The sequence below is a fragment of the Hyla sarda genome, chromosome 5, assembly GCF_029499605.1.
Source record: "Hyla sarda isolate aHylSar1 chromosome 5, aHylSar1.hap1, whole genome shotgun sequence".
NCBI classification, from domain to species: domain Eukaryota; kingdom Metazoa; phylum Chordata; class Amphibia; order Anura; family Hylidae; genus Hyla; species Hyla sarda.
In genome coordinates, this window is record NC_079193.1 from 366,215,626 (window position 1) to 366,239,189 (window position 23,564).

The 23,564-nt window shown below is 41.7% G+C and overlaps 2 protein-coding genes across 4 annotated transcripts in view; one reads left to right on the plus strand and one right to left on the minus strand.

The window, feature by feature from the left end:
- TG (thyroglobulin) overlaps positions 1-23,564 on the plus strand; it is a 249,246-nt gene that overhangs the window by 123,557 nt on the left and 102,125 nt on the right. The window lies entirely within an intron of this gene.
- The window catches only part of SLA (Src like adaptor), a 59,721-nt gene that overhangs the window by 25,483 nt on the left and 10,674 nt on the right, over positions 1-23,564 (minus strand). The window contains exons 2-3 of one of the 2 annotated variants that reach the window (XM_056522796.1): positions 10,309-10,398; positions 7,934-8,039 (exon numbers count right to left, since the gene is read on the minus strand). In XM_056522796.1, coding sequence (XP_056378771.1) covers positions 7,934-8,039; positions 10,309-10,366 — 164 coding nt within the window. In that variant the 5' untranslated portion in view covers positions 10,367-10,398. Of the gene's footprint in view, positions 1-7,933; positions 8,043-10,308; positions 10,399-23,564 lie in introns of both variants that reach the window. The other variant, XM_056522795.1, reaches the window with a different exon arrangement.

Here is a 23,564-nt window from a genome sequence, read left to right on the forward strand (position 1 = left end):
TAATATATATATACTGATCTCATACAGATGGCAGCAGTATACAGATAGAGCTGGAGGAGAGATGTATAACTAATATATATATATATATATATATATATATATATATATACTGATCTCATAGAGATGGCAGCAGTATACAAACAAAGCTGGAGGAGAGATGTATAACTAATATATATACTGATCTCATAGCGATGGCAGCAGTATACAGATAGATCTGTAGGGGAGGTGTATTACTACTACATATAGTGATCTCATAGAGATGGCAGCAGTATACAGATAGAGCTGGAGGAGAGATGTATAAATAATATATATATATATATATATATATACTGATCTCATGGAGATAGCAGCAGTGTACAGATAGATCTGTAGGGGAGGTGTATTACTACTACATATAGTGATCTCATAGAGATGGCAGCAGTATACAGACAGAGCTGGAGGAGAGATGTATAACTAATATATATATACTGATCTCATAGAGATGGCAGCAGTGTACAGATAGAGCTGGAGGAGAGATGTATAACTAATATATATACTGATCTCATAGAGATGGCAGCAGTATACAGACAGAGCTGGAGGAGAGATGTATAACTAATATATATACTGATCTCATAGAGATGGCAGCAGTATACAGACAGAGCTGGAGGAGAGATGTATAACTAATATATATACTGATCTCATAGAGATGGCAGCAGTATACAGATAGATCTGTAGGGGAGGTGTATTACTACTACATATAGTGATCTCATAGAGATGGCAGCAGTATACAGATAGAGCTGGAGGAGAGATGTATAACTAATATATATATACTGATCTCATAGAGATGGCAGCAGTATACAGACAGAGCTGGAGGAGAGATGTATAACTAATATATATACTGATCTCATAGAGATGGCAGCAGTATACAGACAGAGCTGGAGGAGAGATGTATAACTAATATATATATACTGATCTCATAGAGATGGCAGCAGTGTACAGATAGAGCTGGAGGAGAGATGTATAACTAATATATATACTGATCTCATAGAGATGGCAGCAGTATACAGACAGAGCTGGAGGAGAGATGTATAACTAATATATATACTGATCTCATAGAGATGGCAGCAGTATACAGACAGAGCTGGAGGAGAGATGTATAACTAATATATATATACTGATCTCATAGAGATGGCAGCAGTGTACAGATAGAGCTGGAGGAGAGATGTATAACTAATATATATACTGATCTCATAGAGATGGCAGCAGTGTACAGATCTGGGTGGAGAGAGGCCTGGGAGCTAGCAGAATAATTAGGTGATGATGTCCTCTTTTAGTTCACAGGAGGTCAGCTGACTCAGGACTTTGCTTTCTTTTGACTTCTTTAACTGGTGCATCCTAGTGTCTTGCATTCCAAACTACTCATCTTAGGTATATGAGCCACAGAGACAGCCCATGCATTTGATAGAGGATCTCTAGAGAGCTCCGGTTGAGGAGGCCCATTTTTGAATTTTGCTATGGAGCCTTTCCTTTTTTTTTCCTATTTATGCTCCTCCTATACTACAGTACATTGTGTATTAAAGAGTACCTGTCATCAAACTAATATTTTAATATATTGTCCCTATTTCTTTTACTTGCTGTTAAAATTCTCAACCTTTATGTGTTTTTAATGTGATTTGAAAAAATGACCACTAGGTGGCTCTATTCTGTTCCCTGTGCAAGTCCAACAGTTAGTTTGGTCTGGCAGGAGACCAAACTCAGGAAGTGGGTGCGGGACATGGCGAGGCAAAGCTCTCACAGGCTTCAGTGACATCACGTCTGCTGGGGAACGCCCACTTTCTCCTGCCGGGAGCTCACACAATGTGTGCAAGGGGAAAGGTATGATACACAGCTTTTTAAAGCTTGAATTTTTTTTTAATGGGGGATGTTAGGAGTAGTTAGGGAATGTAATCTGAGTAAGTTTAGAAAATATATTTTGATGACAGGTACTATTTAAAAAAAAAAAAGAGAGAGAATCTGAACCAGCAGGGAGCGACATTAACCCCTTAAGGACGCAGCACTTTTTCACCTTAAGGACTGAGCCCTTTTTCTCAATTCTGACCACCGTCACTTTACGAATTCATAACGCGAAAACGCTTTTACTGAATATTCTGATTCTGAGATAGTTTTTTCGTGACATATTCTACTTTATTTTGGTGGTAAATTTTTGGAGTTACTTCCATCCTTTTTTGGTGAATAATCCCAAAAAAGAAATGCCTTTCCTCTGATGTCATGACCACAGTGCTCTCTGCTGACCTCTGCTGTCCATTTTAGGAACTGTCCAGAGCAGCATATGTTTGCTAAGGGGATTTTCTCCTTCTCTGGACGGTTCCTAAAATGGACAGCAGAGGTCAGCAGAGAGCACTGTGGTCATGACATCAGAGCAAATGCATTTATTTTTTGGATTTCTCTTTAGTATACAGCCCCTAAAAAGTACTGGAAGGATTAAGATTTTTTAATAGAAGTGATTAACAAATCTGTTTAACTTTCTGGCACCAGTTGATTTTAAAAAAAAGTTTTCCACGGGAGTACCCCTTTAACCCCTTAAGGACTCAGGGTTTTTCCGTTTTTGCACTTTCGTTTTTTCCTCCTTACCTTTTAAAAATCATAACCCTTTCAATTTTCCACCTAAAAATCCATATTATGGCTTATTTTTTGCGTCGCCAATTCTACTTTGCAGTGACATTAGTCATTTTACCCAAAAATGCACGGCGAAACGGAAAAAAAAATCATTGTGCGACAAAATTGAAAAAAAAACGCCATTTTGTAACTTTTGGGGGCTTTCGTTTCTACACAGTGCATATTTCGGTAAAAATTACACCTTATCATTATTCTGTAGGTCCATACGGTTAAAATGATACCCTACTTATATAGGTTTGATTTTGTCGCACTTCTGGAAAAAATCATAACTACATGCAGGAAAATTTATACGTTTAAAAATGTCATCTTCTGACCCCTATAACTTTTTTATTTTTCCACGTATGGGGTGGTATGAGGACTCATTTTTTGCGCCGTGATCTGAAGTTTTTATCGGTATGATTTTTGTTTTGATCGGACTTTTTGATCACTTTTTATTCATTTTTTAATGATATAAAAAGTGACCAAAATACGCTTTTTTGGACTTTGGAATTTTTTTGCGCGTACGCCATTGACCGTACGGCTTAATTAATGATATATTTTTATAGTTCGGACATTTACGCACGCGGCGATACCACATATGTTTATTTTTTATTTTTTTTACACTGTTTTATTTTTTTTATGGGAAAAGGGGGGTGATTCAAACTTTTATTAGGGAAGGGGTTAAATGACCTTTATTAACACTTTTTTTTTACATTTTTTTTGCAGTGTTATAGGTCCCATAGGGACCTATAACACTGCACACACTGATCTCTAATGCTGATCACTGGCGTGCATTAACACACCTGTGATCAGCATTATCGGCGCTTAACTGCTCCTGCCTGGATCTCAGGCACGGAGCAGTCATTCGTCGATCGGACACCGGGGAGGCAGGTAAGAGCCCTCCCGGTGTCCGATCAGCTGTTCGGGACGCCGCGATTTCACCGCGGCGGTCCCGAACAGCCCGACTGAGCAGCCGGGTCACTTTCACTTTCACTTTAGAAGCGGCGGTCAGCTTTGACCGCCGCTTCTAAAGGGTTAATACCGCACATCGCCGCGATCGGCGATGTGTGGTATTAGCCGCGGGTCCCGGCCGTTGATTAGCGCCGGGACCGACGCGATATGATGCGGGATCGCGGCGCGATCCCGCTTCATATCGCGGAAGCCGGCGCAGGACGTAAATATACGTCCTGCGTCGTTAAGGGGTTAAAGGAGAACTCTGCCCCTAGACATCTTATGCCCTATCCAAGGGATAGGGGATAAGATGTCAGATCGCGGGGATCCCACCGCTGGGGACCCCCGGGATCTACCATGCAGCACCCGCCTTTAGCGGCTTCCGGAACCGCTAGAGATCCTCAGGCTGAGTCCATCTCGACCACGAGGACGGAGCATATTGACGTCACTGCTCCGCCCCCATGTGTTGTCATGCTCCGCCCCCTCAATGCAAGTCTATTGGAGGGGCGTGACACCTCCTCCCATAGGCTTGCATTGAGGGGGCGGAGTGTGACGTCACACAGGGGCGGAGCCGTGATGTCACTATGCTCCGTCCCTGTGATCGCCAGTAATCAGACCCGGAGCGAACACGATCTGGGGACTGATTCTAACGGGGTGCAGCATGGGAGATCACAGGGGTCCCCAGCGGTGGGACCCCCGCGATCAGGCATCTTATCCCCTATCCTTTGGATAGGGGATAAGATGTCTCAACGTCGGAGTACCCCTTTAAAAGTGAAATTACCAGGATATTAGCAAATTAATAAATGCAGTGATGGATGTAACTGGAGATTAAGTAAAACACAGGTTTACAAAGTTGTTGATCTCCTTTTGATTGTATAGATGACAAGTCTCCGTCGGTTTATATATATATGTCCCTGACTATACAGCGTTTTACTTTACTTCTATGTTACGTCTTTGCGTTCGGTATTTAATTTGCATTAACACCTTTTGAGGTTTTTTTGTTTTTCTCAGTTACAGGAAAATTATTTTCCATTGTGCGATTCTGCTGCATTTATTATCTAAATTTATTATCTATGTTAACCCACCTGCACCACTGTGGGCCTCACTACACAACTTCATATACAGTGTATACAGCTTGTGCAGAGGTGGTAATAGGAGAACGTAATACAATTTATGGCCTTTCACATCACTTATCCACATCTTACAGTGATAGCCTGGGGGAGTAGGGTATTGGGAGTGTAGCTGTGCGGTGACTAAAGGGTGCTTGTTAACCCTTCCTATTCGTGATGCCAGGGTGAGGGCTCCTCAGTAATGCTTGTCCTACCGCCACGCTTCCCAAGAGCCATAGGGAGGTAGATAATAATGGAATATCCACAACCAGAGAGTTTGCTGAAACAGTTGTAACGTTTACTGAAGATTTTATGCAAGCTTCATAACCGGAACAGTTGCTATACATGCAAGCTTTCTTTGGAGATTGACAAAGGTTGGGACTTTAGCAATTTAGAGTCTTTAGGATAATATGCGCTGTTCCACTGGATTTAGGGGATTTAGTTGCGGTCCAGTAGTCACGCTAGCTTTAGCGGGGGTAGTTTAGAACTCACGGTTTTAGTTCCGCTGAGGCCGGTAGGTTTTCAGGCCTAGCGTGTCTTTGAAAGTTGCACAGATCCGTCCTGCTAGCCCGGCATCCACGAGAGCAGCAACCCAAGAGAGCGATAATTGGCTACAGCTCCCTTATATGGGCAGGGGCTGGACAAGTGCTAATTGGTCCAATACTTGTGTCAATCACCATTACAAAGCATTATGGGTAACACGTGACCCAAGGACCTCCAAAGGTCCTCCAACATACCATAGAGGATATTAACATGGTCACATGACCGAAGGTCCTGCGACACTAAACAAGGTAAGTACTATACATTATATTAAATATACATTATTACTAAATATATACATGTATTAACATTATAGAATTAGAGTAGAGAATAGGCGACTAGGGACTGTCCCACCTGGGGGACCCTACCTGAGCATAGTTACTCTGACTTTGGGGACCACCACACTAGGTACGGTATGCAATACGGTACCGGGACACCACATTACCATCCCACAGCCTTTTCGTTTCATCACTCGTGGGTGTTAGTTGTAATAGTATATAGCACTGGTCTTCAACCTGCAGACCTCCAGCCGTTGGCTGTCCGGGCATGCTGGGAGTTGTAGTTTTGCAACATCTGGAGGTCCGCAGGTTGAAGACCACTGCTATATAGTATTACATCTATGATAGTACAAGAAAGTAAAAAATAAGTTTCTCCCTGACTACAGTTTTTTCCTGCACCTGACTACAGTAAATACAGTTTTCCCCTGTCTAAAGTTTTTCCCTGCATCTGACTACAGTTTGTCCCTGCACCTGTGGGGGACCACCAGTGTATGGCAGGACCACGGGTGTAGCGGTGTGAGGGGTGGGATCAGATGGTATTAACCCCAGGGGCAAGATGGTATTGAAGGAGTGCTCCAGGAAAAAACTTATATATATATATATATTTGTCTATATATATATATATATATATATATATATATATATATATCTCAACGGGCTACAGAAAGTTAAACAGATTTGTAAATTATTTCTATAAAAAAATCTTAATCCTTTCAATAATTATCAACTGCTGAAGTTGTTTGTAGTTTTCTGTCTGGCAACAGTGCTCTCTGCTGACATCTCTGCTTGTCTCGGGAACTGCACAGAGTGGAATTGGTTTGCTATGGGGATTTGCTTCTAAACTGGGCGGTTCCCGAGACAGGTGTCATCAGAGAGCACTTAGACAGAAAAGAACAACTCAACTTCATCAGCTCATAAGTACTGAAAGGATTAAGATTTTTTAATAGAAGTAATTTACAAATCTGCTTAACTTTCTGGAGCCAGTTGATATATATATATATATATATATATATATATATATATATATAAAAGTTTTTTCCTGGATAACCCCTTTAACCCCTAGTGTTCGTGACGCCAGTGTGGTTTTAGGGTTCCGGAACACCACATGCCCGCTTCCTCCGCTATCCCAGTTGCTAGTAGTGAAATGAGAGTCCACAACCAGTTATGGTCAAACGGAGGCTTTACTGAGTATGAGACAGTTGAATTATCTTCACAGCTAAGGCCAGAATTCCCAGAGAGGTGGCCAGGACCCAGAGGACCTCGCAGCTTGCTGGACCAATATACTTGTAATAAACTTGACTTGAAATTGGACTTGACTTGACTATATGCAGGACTTTACTAGTTTCAGTGACAGCAGACATAGACTTGAGACTTACTGGAATGACTGTAGCTTTTGGGGTCTTCCAGATGCTGATCACTTGCCCTGAGATCTCTGGTGTTTGCTGTGCTCAGTAGCAGATGGTAAGATCAAGAGCTGCTTGCAGCAGAAGAGCATAAATGTTAAATGGCCACCCCTTTATATAGTGGGGGCCTGGACTAAAGCCCATTGCTCAATCTGCGGGTCATAGGTGAAGCTGGTACTCTCTGGGAGAACATGTGACAAATCATGTGACAACATAAAATAACATGTGACAGACTCACAGGTCCTTGAGACCTCCAACAGGCCCTTTGCTCTATCTATAAATTAGGAGACTGTCTAGGCATTAAAGATATATACACAACATTCTGGAAACAACAGGGGGAGACCTTGCAGGGTAGCCCCCAGGTCACTTAGGGTCTCAACCTGACAGGGCCTAAGGGTAGTACAGGACCATGTCCTGTACTGGGACATCACACACCTTACTACTGTTTCCCCCTGGACCTGACTACAGTATGTCCCTGCACCTTATTTCAGTTTTTCCCTTCCCTGTCTACAGTGTAACCTCCATGCAAGTAAATGGGTCTCGCTGCCGTTCTGTAAAGAGACGGGTGGCTGAGAGCGCCACTGTGCAGGTGAAAATCTCAGAAGGGGGCGCTGTGCCCCTACTGCACCATTCTCATTCATAGGATCGGAGGTGTTTCCAGAGGTTGGACCCCCCACTTATTATACAGTGACAACATATCCTTGCGATTAACCACAGTGCTTTGCAACTAGTGTGCCTCCAGCTGTTGCAACACTACAACTCCCAGCATGCCCGGACAGCCAAAGGCTGTCCGGGCATGCTGGGAGTTGTAGTTTTGCAACAGCTGGAGGCTATCTGGTTGGAACTTGACAAGAGGGACTTGACTGTATGATTACATAATAGCTCGTACAGTACACTGCAATACTAAGGTAATGTATTGCAGTGTACTGTGAAATTACTGAACCTCTGCTATCCGGGCATGCTGGGAGTTGTAGTTTTGGCACAACTTACGCACAGAACTCGGTCAATAATAACTTACTCTGAAATGACCCGAAGTTTCTCTCCAAAGTAAAATATTGGCTCACTGATGTCAGACGGGGGATAGTCATAGAGAACGGCCAGAAAATCACTCTCTGTACCTGCTGCTGCTGGTAAAAAAATAAATAAAGAAATAAATATAGAACATAGAACATCATATGATATTCTACCAGTATAGTAATTCTACAGATGGAGGACATAGACTGGGGAGATCTTTATTTGGCTAGAGCTATATACCTGAGATAAGGACACACTGCATGGAAATGCAGCAAAAAAATCTGCATTTCTTCACATGGGGCTTTTATTTTTTTTTTTTATTTTTTTTACACCGGTGGAAAATAAAAAATGATTTCAAATCAGCTGGTACCATATTTAAAAATCCTTATCCTTCCAGTACTTATCAGCTGCTGTATGCTCCAGAGGGAGTTGTGTAGTCCTTTCCAGTTTGACCACAGTGCTCTCTGCTGACACCTCTGTCCATGTCAGGAACTTTCCAGAGTAGGAGCAAATCCCCATAGCAAATCTCTCCTACTCTGGGCAGTTCCTGACATGAACAGAGGTGTCAGCAGAGAGCACTGTGTTCAGACTGGAAAGAACTACACAACTTCCTCTGGAGCATACTGCAGCTGATAAGTACTGGAAGGATTAAAGGGGTATTCCAGGAAAAAAACTTTTTTATATATATATATCAACTTGCTCCAGAAAGTTAAACAGATTTGTAAATTACTTCTACTAAAAAATCTTAATCCTTTCAGTACTTATGAGCTTCTGACGTTAAAGGGGTATTCCAGGAAAAAACTTTTTTTTATATATCAACTGGTTCCAGAAAGTTAAACAGATTTGTAAATTACTTCTATTAAAAAATCTTAATCCTTTCAGTACTTATGAGCTTCTGAAGTTAAGGTTGTTCTCGGGTATCGGGAAACGCCCAGTTTAGAAGCAAATTCCCATAGCAAACCTCTTCTAAACTGGGCGGTTCCCGAGACACATGTCATCAGAGAGCACTTAGACAGAAAAGAACAACCTAAACTTCAGAAGCTCATAAGTACTGAAAGGATTAAGATTTTTTAATAGAAGTAATTTACAAATCCGTTTAACTTTCTGGAGCCAGTTGATATATAAAAAAAAGTTTTTTCCTGGATAAACCCTTTAAGGTTGTTCTTTTTTGTCTAAATCCTCTCTGATGACACCTGTCTCGGGAAACGCCCAGTTTAGAAGAGGTTTGCTATGGGGGTTTGCTTCTACTCTGGACAGTTCCCGAGTCAGGTGTAATCAGAGAGCACTTAGACAGAAAAGAACAACCTTAACTTCAGAAGCTCATAAGTACTGAAAGGATTAAGATTTTTTAATAGAAGTAATTTACAAATCTGTTTAACTTTCTGGAGCCAGTTGATATATAAAAAAAGGTTTTTTCCTGGAATACCCCTTTAAGATTTTTACATAGAAGTAATTTACAAATCTGTATAACTTTCTGGCACCAGTCAATGGGACTCTTCTGCCCAGTGCACATTGCAGAATTTCCGCAGCTGAAATTGCGCCGGCGAAAGAATGATCTCATTTTTTCTTCAAAATCTGCTTGGAATACATTGCGGTCTATGCCATCTATGTGCGGTCCTGAATCAGTCGGCTCGGGCTGCGCCCGGAATCTCTGGCTTGAGCTACCTAGTCTAAGGGACCATCCACACTATAGATTTTTTCCGAGCGGAATTCTGCAAGGAAAATAAGGTCCAGCAGCCTCCCATTGTTTTCAATGAGATTCTGCTGCACCATTTACACTAGGAAAATTTCTTCAGAACTTTTTTCAGCGGTCCTAGCGCCGGTTTGTTTTGCCACCGCCCTCTCCAGATAGAATCGCTACCTGAAATATCTTTGGGCGGAGAATCTGTAGTATAAATGATCCCGAAGATTGAGAATTAGGGAAATGCTTTGATTGGAGCCTCTACTGCTAATAAGAAATGGCATAATAACAACACATGTACCGGTATATCTTCTGCTACAGCCCAAACATTGGCCGACAATGTGACCAAATGTCACTAAAGATGTCACAAATACAAAAAAATGTATATATAAAAATAGTAATTTAAGCCATAAAATTACGGCTATGTGTAAGATAAATAAAAATGATAAACATATATATATATATATATATATATATATATATATATACAAAAAATTATATATGTGTGTGTATATATATATATATATATTTTTTTTTGCATATATATATATATATATATATATATATATATATATATATATATAAAATAACAATTTAAGCCAAAAAATTATAGCTGTGTGTGAACATAGCCATAATGTAGACTATAAAAAAAAAATCCATTTATAGATATAGCCATGTTCTTTAACATAAGCACTGACCTGTATGGGTGGCTGCGATCTTGTCGGGTGGAGCCGAGTTTCTCATCACATTCCCCATTTCTGGTCTATTTCCAGTTATTGGTTCTGATCCTAGGACACAATAAGATAAATAGTTTACCTAAAAGCTGGTCCCCTTCTGTTTGTGCCAGTGTTTCCCAACCAGTCTGCTTCTAGCTGCTGCAAAACTACAACTCCAAGCATGCCCGGACAGCCAGCGGCTGTCCGGGCATGCTGGGAGTTGTAGTTTTGCAACAGCTGGAGGCACATTGGTTGGGAAACACTGTGCTGACAAAACTGAGTGTCTGAATATTGCTACACAGTATAATCTCCATCACTATTACATTATAGAATTTTCTTGTAATTTCTAAAAAAATATGACTGCACACTCATGACATGTGAGAGCGCACGCTCATAGGTCTGTCTGACTGTGTGCACTCTTTGGTCACTGCATCAGGCCCGGACGGTTCTGTACTTTCTGCCAGTGCTGCCCCCCCCCCCCCCCCCATAGAGTGTATAAAAACCCATACCATACGAAGCATAAATATATTAGCCAAACAGTATGATGTCCACATAACAGTGCCATACGCTGCAGGAAAAAATATGCTATACCGTATAGTGCTACACAATACCTATCAACTGCCATACGGTGCTCACATAATGCGAGCATGCTTTGCCAAATACCAAATCCCATATATGTATAGTACTATAAACTGTCTAAATAACACTGTGCTTATGTTTATCAGTATGGGTCCTGCCGCAACGTATACGTTCTATTTTTTTGCCATATACAATAGCGTTGTCAACTACACTTTTGTATACAGAAAAATGTAACATTATGAAACGGAAACAGGGACATGTAAACACAAAGCGCAGTATGATCCCTAATACCTAGCTACCTACTTATCTTCATAGCTACATACCTACTTATTTATCTATCTACCTGGCTACCTACCTACCTACTTATTTAGCTACCTACCTACCTACTTATTTAGCTACCTACTTACTTTATTTGTTTAGCTATCTACCCACCTACTTATTTAACTACCTTCCTACTTATTTAACTGCCTACCTACTTATTTATCTATTTACCTGGCTACCTACCTACCTACTTATTTAGCTACCTACCTACTTATTTATTTAGCTACCTACTGTCAGGGACCGACCAGGGGACAGGGAGAGTGAGCCCTAAACTGTCCCTACAACCGCTCTCCCTGCCTACTTGTCCATCCACCCTTACCTGTGGATCGACAACTGGGCGCCGGTCCCTTCCTGAACTAAAGTGCAGGGGCCTAATAAGAACACATACTAATAAATAGTCAGTCACAAACCAGAAACATAACAGGAACATAAAACTCTATGACACAATTTGCGACCCAAAAAAACAAAACCTTCTATTTTACAAGAAAACCCCAAAAAGGGGGCATGGTCACGGGAGAAAGTGGGCGTGTTCCCGGCAAAGGGGGCGTGTCCCCAACAGTTTTAAAAAAATTCTACATATTTACTAAGGTTTCCACAGAAAATGTGGTTGGATTTGAGCTGAGGAAAACCCCACAGATCAGAACAGTTGGAAATAAATCAAAACGTAGTGAAAAGTGCAAAATGTAGGGAAACCTTAGTAAATACCTTGGGATAATACCTGTCGGAAATCAAAACCCACAAAGAAAACTACACAACACTCTTAGTAAATAAACCCCATAGAGTTCAAAACACCAGAAAGAAAAACAAATAAGTCTGAACATACTCCAGAACAGAACAGGAATACCCTTAATCCCCTAAAAAAAAACTCCGGTAGACACAGGAATAACAATACCTTCTAAATCCTCACGGACCAGTAACAGGGATCTATAGCTAAACAGGAATATTCACAATCCCACATAAAACATCCAGTAGACACTGAGTCCCCATGGACAGGTAACAGGGATGCCTAGATACACAGGATATATTTATAGAACACTGTTCACACTGAACACAAGACAGGAATCAATCGCAATCCCTTCAGAACACCTCCAGTAGAAGCAAGAATAACAATTCCCTCTGAGTCCCCATAGACAGGTAACAGGCATGCCTAAATACATAGGATATAATATAGAACACTGTTCACACTGAACACAAGACTGGACACTCCACTCCACTTAAGGAGTAGCCATTAATAATAAATACAAATAGACTACTGGCCACCAGCACACTCCACAGTGTGGTCAGAAGCTGAACCAGTAGGAAAACAGAAATATAAAACACAGAACTTCTTATAAACGGTTACAAGAGAAAACACAGTGTGAACAGATACATAACAGAAAGAATATACAAATCCTAAAACAGACTATACAGAAACAGATTAAAATCTACAATAAGCATGCCACCTAACCATGGCTCAAACCAGAAAATACAAAGTGCGTGCTAAGACAAAGATAGTAGATTAAAAGCTCAAACAAAGAGTGTTTCACCAAGATCTCCATGCAGCATGCTCCATCCAGCATCTTAGAAAGTCCGGATATAATGAAGCCAATCACCAGCCCAGAGGGTAGACTGGGCTGACTTTAAATAGACACACCCAAGGAGCTATTGGTTAGCAAGTCAAAGACATTAACTATTCCCTGGCCAGGGAACATAAAACTGTTCACACACAAGCAATCCAATAGCTGTGTGTGAATACAGATCAAGACAGACATGACACCTACCTACTTATTTAGCTACCTACCTACTTATTTATTTAGCTGCCTACCTACTTATTAAGCTACCTACCTCCTTTATTTATTTATTTAGCTACCTACCTACCTACTTTTTTTTTAGCTACCTACCTACTTAACATTGACGTCTGTGTATGGAGGGGGGCGGGACACTGATACATACTGATGCTCTACATACCTACTCATTTATTTGTCTACCTGGCTACCTACCAACTTATTTAGCTACCTACCTACTTATTTATTTAGCTACCTACCTATTTATTTATTTAGCTATCTACCTACTTATGTACCTTTCTACCTACCTATCTACTTATCTGGCTACCCACCTACAAAACGTTGACGTGTGTGTGGAGGGGGGCGGGACACAGAAACAGTACCTCACCAAGGCCGCAAGGGAACTAGTTACACCTCTGACCATATACAGTTATATGAGGACTTTAGGTGGTCACCAGCATCAGGTGGACAAGATATATAAAAAATAACAAAGGTGTTATAAAAGTATACATAGGACAACACATTTCAAGCATCCAACCCTCTTTGGCGGATCCATAAAACATGTTATATCATGGACCTGAAGAAGAGGGCTGGACCTTTGAAACCCATTCTCCGATCTTAACTTTAATAAAACCTTTGGTATTTTACTTTTCTTGTCCGGAATTTCGGTATTAGATAATATAATTGTAACTTCAGCCAGGGGTGCTGCCTCCAGACATCTGTCTTTCCTGAAGCCTTCTGAGGATCTCCTGAGCTACAGGGGTCTAGTTCTTTGAATACATAGAAGTCTGTGGGGCCTTACTATCTCTATATATATTGTTAATTTCATACAGAGTCATATGCAGGTTTATCTGTTCAGATGGAAACCTAACCTTAGCATCCATAGTTCCTCGCTCTCTACCCTTGACTATGCCATATGGCCGTCATTCAGTGGCACAATAAAACCAATGGCTGAACAAGTTTCTGCCTGTGCATCCGATCCTCCTTGCATATTTGTAGTTTGTGCTACCTGCTTCCTGTCTTCTTCCTGGGGGGATCCTAAATGAGTGGTCCATTCTGGGACCATGGTTTTACCACATATATTTTGCATGTTTTTATATTACTTTCCCGTGACATCTTGTTTTGTATTGTCTATTTGCCATCATGTCTAATATCCCCTGATGAACACCTTTAAATTCCGATAAGGGGGAAAACACGTCAGAATGTTTATGTGGATATGATGGAAATATATTGGTTTGGGAAAGTCAACATTTTACAGTGCAATGCAAACCCTGCTATATACAGCCACTATATCTATATAGAGTGCATGTGTGCAAATTTCTTGACCACATTTAACACCCTTTCCTATCAGACCACACATTGAATACTGTGTACAGTACTGGTCAGACCACACATAGAATACTGTGTACAGTACTGGTCAGACCACACATAGAATACTGTGTACAGTACTGGTCAGACCACACATGGAATACTGTGTACAGTACTGGTCAGACCACACATAGAATACTGTGTACAGTACTGGTCAGACCACACATAGAATACTGTGTACAGTACTGGTCAGACCACACATAGAATACTGTGTACAGTACTGGTCAGACCACACATAGAATACTGTGTACAGTACTGGTCAGACCACACATGGAATACTGTGTACAGTACTGGTCAGACCACACATAGAATACTGTGTACAGTACTGGTCAGACCACACATGGAATACTGTGTACAGTACTGGTCAGACCACACATGGAATACTGTGTACAGTACTGGTCAGACCACACATAGAATACTGTGTACAGTACTGGGCACCAGTGTACAAGAAAGATATAGTGGAGCTGGAGACGGTTCAAAGACGGGCAACCAGGGTAATACGGGGAATGGGAGGACTACAGTACCCAGAAAGATTATCAGAATTAGGGTTATTTAGTTAAGAAAAAAGAAGTCTTAGGGGCGACCTAATAACTATGTATAAATATATCAGGGGGCCGTACAGAGATCTCTCCCATGATCTATTTATACCCAGGACTGTATCTATAACAAGGGGTCATCCTATACGTATACAGGAAAGAAGGTTTCTACACCAGCACAGACGGGGGTTCTTTACTGTAAGTACTCCAAACCCCTGGGCCGTGGCCTGGGGTTAAAAAAAACCTTTATATGTAAATACCCCTAAAACTTGACTTTTATTGTAGTATGTTAAAATCACTTTCCCAACAAAGAATGATTAAAACTATCATCATCTTAACCATCTCATGAAGAGGACTATTTTATAACATACAAAGGTTGTTCCCGAGAACAACCACCATCACCATCTTAATCATCTCACAAAGAGAACTATTTTATAACATACAAAGGTTGTTTCCGAGAATAACCACCATCACCATCTTAATCATCTCATGAAGAAAACTATTTTATAACATACAAAGGTTGTTCCCAAGAACAACCACCATCATCATCTTAATCATCTCATGAAGAGAACTATTTTATAACATACAAAGGTTGTTCCTAAGAACAACCACCATCACCATCTTAATCATCTCATGAAGAGAACTATTTTATAACATACAAAGGTTGTTGCCAAGAACAACCACCATCATCATCTTAACCATCTCATGAAGAGAACTATTTTATAACATACAAAGGTTGTTTCCGAGAATAACCACCATCATCATCTTAACCATCTCATGAAGAGAACTATTTTATAACATACAAAGGTTGTTCCCAAGAACAACCACCATCATCATCTTAACCATCTCATGAAGAGAACTATTTCTGTCTCCAACGAACAGGCACTGGAGATGTGATACTGTTATCGTAACATAAATACAGAAGTTCTTCAGTAGAAGTTTGCAGAAGTTTCCATCCCTTAGCATTCAGAAAGGAAGAAGTGTGAAGACTTGTGAAAATGTGGTCAAGCAGGGTCGTGTTTGAGGGGTGGTTCACATCTGACCATGAGCTGATCTATGGGGGTCCTCTGCTGCTGGGAACCCTTTGGATCAGCTGTTGTAGATATGGGAAATGTTGACAGTCCCTAAAGCAGGGTTTCCCAACCAGGGTGCCTCCAGCAACAGCTGGGGGCACCCAGGTTGGGAAAAACTGCACTCAAGTATTGCATGACAGTACCTAGAGGCACCACCTTCCTCATACCTCGTATACACTGCATAGAGTCCTATGGTAGTCCTCCTCTCCTCAGTGCATGTACTGAACAGGAAGCTATGAGTGGAGGTCTTCCAATTTTGAGAAGTGAGACCAGAGTTGTTTCCTTGTGTTAATACGTGGTGGGGGTGGGGACGGGTTATATAATTTTATTTTTCCACTACTATATTAAACCACATAATGCTATTGAAAAGATGAAAGAGAAGAGAACAAATGCATTGAGACCTTCTGTGGAAACCATCATCGTCTTGTATCAGCATAGTCCATACTATTATACAGTACACAAGAAGATATATAACTTATACCAACTGTACATATATAAATATACCCAGATTATACCAGCATGGTCCATATCACTATATACAGGAGATATATAACTTATACCAGCTGTACATATATATTATATACAGTATATACCAGGTTATACCAGCATGGTCCATATCACTATATACAGGAGATATCCAACTTATACCAGCTGTACATATATATTATATACAGTATATACCCAGGTTATACAAGCATGGTCCATATCACTGTATACAGGAGATATATAACTTATACCAGCTGTACATATATAATTATATACAGTATATACCAGGTTATACCAGCATGGTCCATATCACTATATACAGGAGATATATAACTTATACCAGCTGTGCATATATAATTATATACAGTATATACCTAGGTTATACCAGCATGGTCCATATAACTATATGCAGGAGATATATAACTTATACCAGCTGTACATATATATTATATACAGTATATACCAGGTTATACCAGCATGGTCCATATAACTACATACAGGAGATATATAACTTATACCAGCTGTACATATATAATTATATGGAGTATATACCAGATTATACCAGCATGGTCCATATCACTATATGCAGGAGATATATAACTTATACCAGCTGTACATATATATTATATACAGTATATACCCAGGTTATACCAGCATGGTCCATATCACTATATACAGGAGATATATAACTTATACCAGCTGTACATATATATTATATACAGTATATACCCAGGTTATACCAGCTATACATATATATTATATACAGTATATACCTAGGTTATACCAGCATGGTCCATATCACTATATACAGGAGATATATAACTTATACCAGCAGTACATATATAATTATATGGAGTATATACCCAGGTTGTACCAGCATGGTCCATATCACTACATACAGGAGATATATAACTTATACCAGCTGTACATATATAATTATATGGAGTATATACCCAGGTTATACCAACATGTTCTAGATCAGCATGTTGTATAAGTCCTGTAAATTGTGGGGCACATCCGCCATGGGAAGGACTTCTTTCTCCAGCACATCCTATGTAATGGATTGAGATCTGGGGAACTTGGAGGCTAAGTCACCACCTAGCCACTCAGATATTGACACTTGCCCATTTTTTTACATTTCCAACTTTCCAAGAACTGACCAGTCACTTTCGGTCTAATATATCCTTCCTGTGCCCTGACAGACGCCATTGTAACTACCAGATAATCCAGGGCATTCACCTCACCTGTCAGTGCTTATGGCTGACCAATATAGGTATAGTAATGGCCACAGATTCAGCTTAGTTCATGGTCCCAGGGACATTATCAAGAAGTTCTTAAGAAAATTTTTGGTATAAATGGAGAAGTTACCTAAGAGATAGACATTTCCGTGGATACAGAAACACCACAGGACTGTAAAAACAAAAAGTTGCAGAATATGTTCTGAACTATTGTTATATGTTTAGTTTAAAGAATTCATGTAAGGAATGAGCAACATGCGAAAACCCAATGGGCTACCACTCAGGAAGTCCCTATGTGGTGGCCATATAATTCGTCCTACAAATCAGCAATTTTCCGCTTCCGTAGCCAGGGCTGGTGCAAGGATTTTTGTCACCCTAGGCGGAAGCTAATTTTTCTGCCCCCCTTGACTCTGCCATTGGCCCGCCCTTTGACATGCCCCTCCTTACTACTAGGATGACATAATTTAACAAGTCTCCTCCTCATGTAATCTCCTTACTACTGGGGTGACATAATTTAACAAACCTCCTCCTCATGTAATCTCCTTACTACTGAGGTGACACACGGTAACAAACCTCCATCTCATGTAATCTTACTACTGGGGTGACACACTGTAACAAACCTCCTCCTCATGTAATCTCCTTACTACTGAGGTGACACACTGTAACAAACCTCCATCTCATGTAATCTTACTACTGGGGTGACACACTGTAACAAACCTCCTCCTCATGTAATCTCCTTACTACTGGGGTGACACACTGTAACAAACCTCCTCCTCATGTAATCTCCTTACTACTGGGGTGACACACTGTAACAAACCTCCTCCTCATGTAATCTCCTTACTACTGGGGTGATACACTGTAACAAACCTCCTACTCATGTTATCTCCTTACTACTGGGGTGACACACTGTAACAAACCTCCTCCTCATATAATCGCATTACTACTGGGGTGACACACTGTAACAAACCTCCTCCCCATGTAATCTCCTTACTACTGGGGTGACATACTGTAACAAACCTCCTCCTCATGTAATCTCCTTACTACTGGGGTGACAGATTGTAACAAACCTCCTCCTTATGTAATCTCCTTACTACTGGGGTGACACACACTGTAACAAACCTCCTCCTCATGTAATCACCTTACTACTGGGGTGACAGATTGTAACAAACCTCCTCCTTATGTAATCTCCTTACTACTGGGGTGATACACACTGTAACAAACCTCCTCCTCATGTAATCACCTTACTACTGGGGAGACACACTGTAATAATCCTCCTCCTCATGTAATCTCCTTACTACTGGGGTGAAACACTGCAACAAACCTCCTCCTCATGCTGCTGGCTGAGGGAGTGGTTTGGATGCTGGTTGTCTAACTTTCCTGCAGCAGGCAGAGTGGCGCCCCCCATCAAGAGAGTGCTCTAGGCGGCTGCCTATTTTGCCTGTAAGCAGAGCCGGCCCTGACCGTAGCAATTTTCCTTGATCTAAGGCAGTGTTTCCAAACAGTGTTCCTCTAGTTTTTGCAAAACCACAGCTCCCACCATGCCCGGACATGCCCCTCCCTATTATGTCTGTGCACTTTGTATGGAAACTATACCGCCAATTATTTTGCATCTCTTTTTTTTTTCTAGCAATAACTAAAATTAGAATGTGAGACGCCCCGGCTCACTGGAGCTTACAATCTAATAATAGACAAAAGCTAAGTATAGAGACTTCAATAACATACGCAATGTATAAAAGGTCGGGGTCATAGGAGATCCAAAAATCACCTTTCCCATATAATCTATAAACAGCGAAAAAGAAGAAAAAAAGGAACATGAAAGCGCCCCTGGTAGACACAGGTACAGAAATGTTGGTTGTAGATACTCCCCCTGTGGAGCACAATATCTATATGCGCACGTAAGATACAATGGGGTCCTGCAGCTCGGTTCCCCCGATCCCAGGTGTCTTCTGGTCCGGTATAGGCATCAAATGGCACAAGAAATGGAACTATTCAGAGCGCTAGACCCCTTGAAGTAGTCAGTCCAACAATGTAGACCAAATGAATAAAAGATAGTGTTTATTCCAAGCACAAATCAACGCGTTTCAGGCCCGAAGAAGGCCCTTCATCAGGATTTGGTGCTGATATAGAGACAGTGAGGCACAGACATTAAATAGCTACAGAAATATTTTGCACACAGTGGTTGCATCAATTAGGATTAGGATATTCACCAAGCACTAATAAATCCAAAACACATAAATGAACAATACTATAAAAACACAAAATTATTACCGTATATACTCGAGTATAAGCCGACCCGAATATAAGCCGAGGCCCCTAATTTCCCCCCAAAAACCCAGGAAAAGTTATTGATTCGACTATAAGCCTAGGGTGGGAAATACATCATCCCCCCATGTCATCATCCAGACCCCCATCATCATCCAGACCCCCATCATTAACATCCTCATCATCATCACCCTGTCATCATCCCCCCTTCATCATCATCACCTGTCATCATCCCCCCCTTCATCATTACCATGTCATCATCCCCCTTCATCATTACCCTATCATCATACCCCCCTTCATCATCCCCCCTTCATCATTACCCTGTCATCATCCCCCCTTCATCATCATCACCTGTCATCATCCCCCCCTTCATCATTACCCTGTCATCATCCCCCCTTCATCATTACCCTATCATCATCCCCCCTTCATCATTACCCTGTCATCATCCCCCCTTCATCATTACCCTGTCATCATCCCCCCTTCATCATCATCACCTGTCATCATCCCCCCCTTCATCATTACCCTGTCATCATCCCCCCCTTCATCATCATCACCTGTCATCATCCCCCCTTCATCATTACCCTGTCATCATCCCCCCCTTCATCATTACCCTATCATCATCCCCCCCTTCATCATCCCCCCTTCATCATTACCCTGTCATCATCCCCCCTTCAGGACCTCCAGATGTTTCAAAACTACAACTCCCAGCATGCCCGGACAGCCGACGGCTGTCCGGGCATGCTGGGAGTTGTAGTTTTGAAACATCTGGAGGTCCGCAGGTTGAAGACCACTGAGGGCGGAGAGTTCACTCGAGTATAAGCCGAGGGGGGTGTTTTCAGCACAAAAAATCGTGCTGAAAAACTCGGCTTATACTCGAGTATATACGGTAATCACAATAATATTAGTATACAAAAAGATTAGAGTTATTCCAAACGACCATTAAAAATCTTGTTAAATAAATGAATATATTTGCTAAAATGAACGTACTGTATCTCCTCATGCACTTAGTAAACGGGCGCAAGTGCCGAGGGAGTTCTGGTAGAGGCTGATCCTATTTTTATGTACCACATCATCTATTTAAGTATGAAAATTGTTAAAATCAACATTTGGCTACATTGGCACGTTTTATTAAGTGACTATGAAAAATGTATAAGGGGAGATCTATGCGGTGTGTGGGTACTCTACGGGTGGAGACTTGGGACGGCGCCAATACAGAATTGTGTGGTGTGTCATGTAGGCATCGCTGAGCACAATGAGATGAAAACCAGAAAACCCGCCATTGAAAATGTCTTTCGATATCTGACTTTGACTTGAGCTTTTGCTGCTTCAGTAAGCTGTCCTCCTACATGTACACCTTACAAGCTAGAGGAGTAGGGTCATGGGCCCTGGTGCAAAAGTTCAGCTTGGGGCCCTGCATTTACCCTCCAGGCAACCTCTCTATGTGACAGATGTGGCCCACCATAACGTTTAGCTGCGTGGTTGGTAATGTTCCGTCTTAGCAGCTACAGACAGTGATCTGGGAAGTTAAAGGGGTTTTCCGACCCCACATATTGATTGCTCATCCTCAGGATTGGCCATTGATTTCTGATCAGAGGTTAGCTATATTGCAGATCTTCCTGCATTTGAATCTACATTGTGAGTAGGGACAGAAGACTCCATTCACTGTGTAGGGGCCATGCCTGGTTCCTGCCTTTAGCTCCCTTGCATTGGTAGTTAAAGGGATATTCCAGGAACTCAAGTTACCCTCTATCCACAAGCTAGGGGATAAATCCCCTGGGACCCCCCGGCAATCTCCTGTTCCGGGCCTGGCAACCCACTTTTCCTTAAATTATCCTCCATGGGCAGGGGATGAGTTGAGTATCCCGGAATGCCTCTTTAAACCCCTTACATGTCACAGTCGAATCATGATCGCGGCATGTAAAGAGGCTCTGTCACTCCATCAACCCCCCCCGTGACACTATCGGTGGGTGCTGGTGGGTTTCCATGGTACACAGGGACTTAATAAAGGCTGCCAGGTCTTCTGAGTCAATGTTTCCCTGGCTATGGCATAAAGGAGCAATGCCTGGAGGCACGGCTGAGTAGATCATCTGTCAGTGTTATGTTGACAAGGGTTGTAACCTGACTTTTTCTGTTTTCTGGACAACTTATCCAAAAATCATGGATAGCTGATATATATATATATTTTTTTTGACAGACCCATTGGGAAGCCATTTAAAGGGGTAGTCCAGTGGTGAAAAACTTATCCCCTATCTTAAGGATAGGGGATAAGTTTGAGATTGCGAGGGGTCCGACTGCTGGGGCCCCCCGCGATCTCTCTGTGCGGCTTGCTGGCCAGATAGCGTGTGTCGACCACCGCACAAAGCGGCGGCCGACACACCCCCTCAATTCATCGCTATGGCAGAGCTGGAGATTGCAGCGCTCCGGCTCTGCCATAGACTTGTATTGAGGGGGCGTGTCAACCGCCGCTTCGTGCGGTGGTCGACACGCCCCTCCAGCAGTCGGACCCCACATGATCTGAAACTTATCCCCTATCCTTTGGATATGGGATACATTTTTAAGCATTGGACTACGCCTTTAAGTGATATTTTCCTATTGCCAAGAATACTGATATACTGATATGAACACATAAGCTTCCTTGTATGTGAACTGTAAAAGTTCCCCCGGCTTAAAAAAAAATCACAGACAAATAAGAAATTTTGTTTATCTTGTGGAGGTCGTCTTGTCATTTTGTCATCTTATCAGTGGTGAACAGAAGGGACGTACGAAAAACAGACAGGGCCACCGCCACTTGCATGTGCAACATAAAAGCTAGGGGTACTCTGCTCCCAGACATCCAAAGGATAGGGGATAAGATGTCTGATCGTAGGGGTCCCACCGTTGGGGACCCCCGCGATCTCGGCTGTGGCACCCCAGGCATCCAGTGCACAGGGCAAATTTCCCTGACGGATGACTGGCGATGCGGGGCGGAGGCTCGTGATGTCCCAACCACGCCCCCTTAACGCAATTCTATGGGAGGGGGTGTGACGGCCGTTGATGTGAACAAGGCCTTAAGAGTTAATACATTTTGATTTGTCAAGATGATTAAACAGGTCAGGAGAAGATGGTAATAACCTTGGTGGTTTAGTGGTACCTTAGTAGAATAGAGTTTCCTTGTGGTCAGTGGAAGTGAAAGCAGAGGCGTAACTTGCAGCTTCTGGGTTCTGATTTAAAATCTGCAACTGGGCCCCATGTGCCATTTTTTACTGGTCTCTTACCTTAGGCACAAAGTCCCGATGTGACTGCTATCCCTGCACCCCCATAGCCATGCCCTTGAGTGAAAGGGTTTAAGGCCAGCAATCCTGGTGTTCCAAGTCAGGAGGATAATGATAATATATGGTCTAGGGTTCTCTAAAGTAGTAATGTTAGTACTTAAAGGGGTACTCCGGTGAAAACCTTTTTTCTTTTAAATCAACTGGTAGCAGAAAGTTAAACATATTTGTAAATTACTTCTATTAAAAAATCTTAATCCTTCCTGTACTTATTAGCTGCCGAATATTACAGAGGAAATTCTTTTCTTTTTGGAATGCTCTCTGATGACATCATGACCACAGTGCTCTCTGCTGACGTTATTAT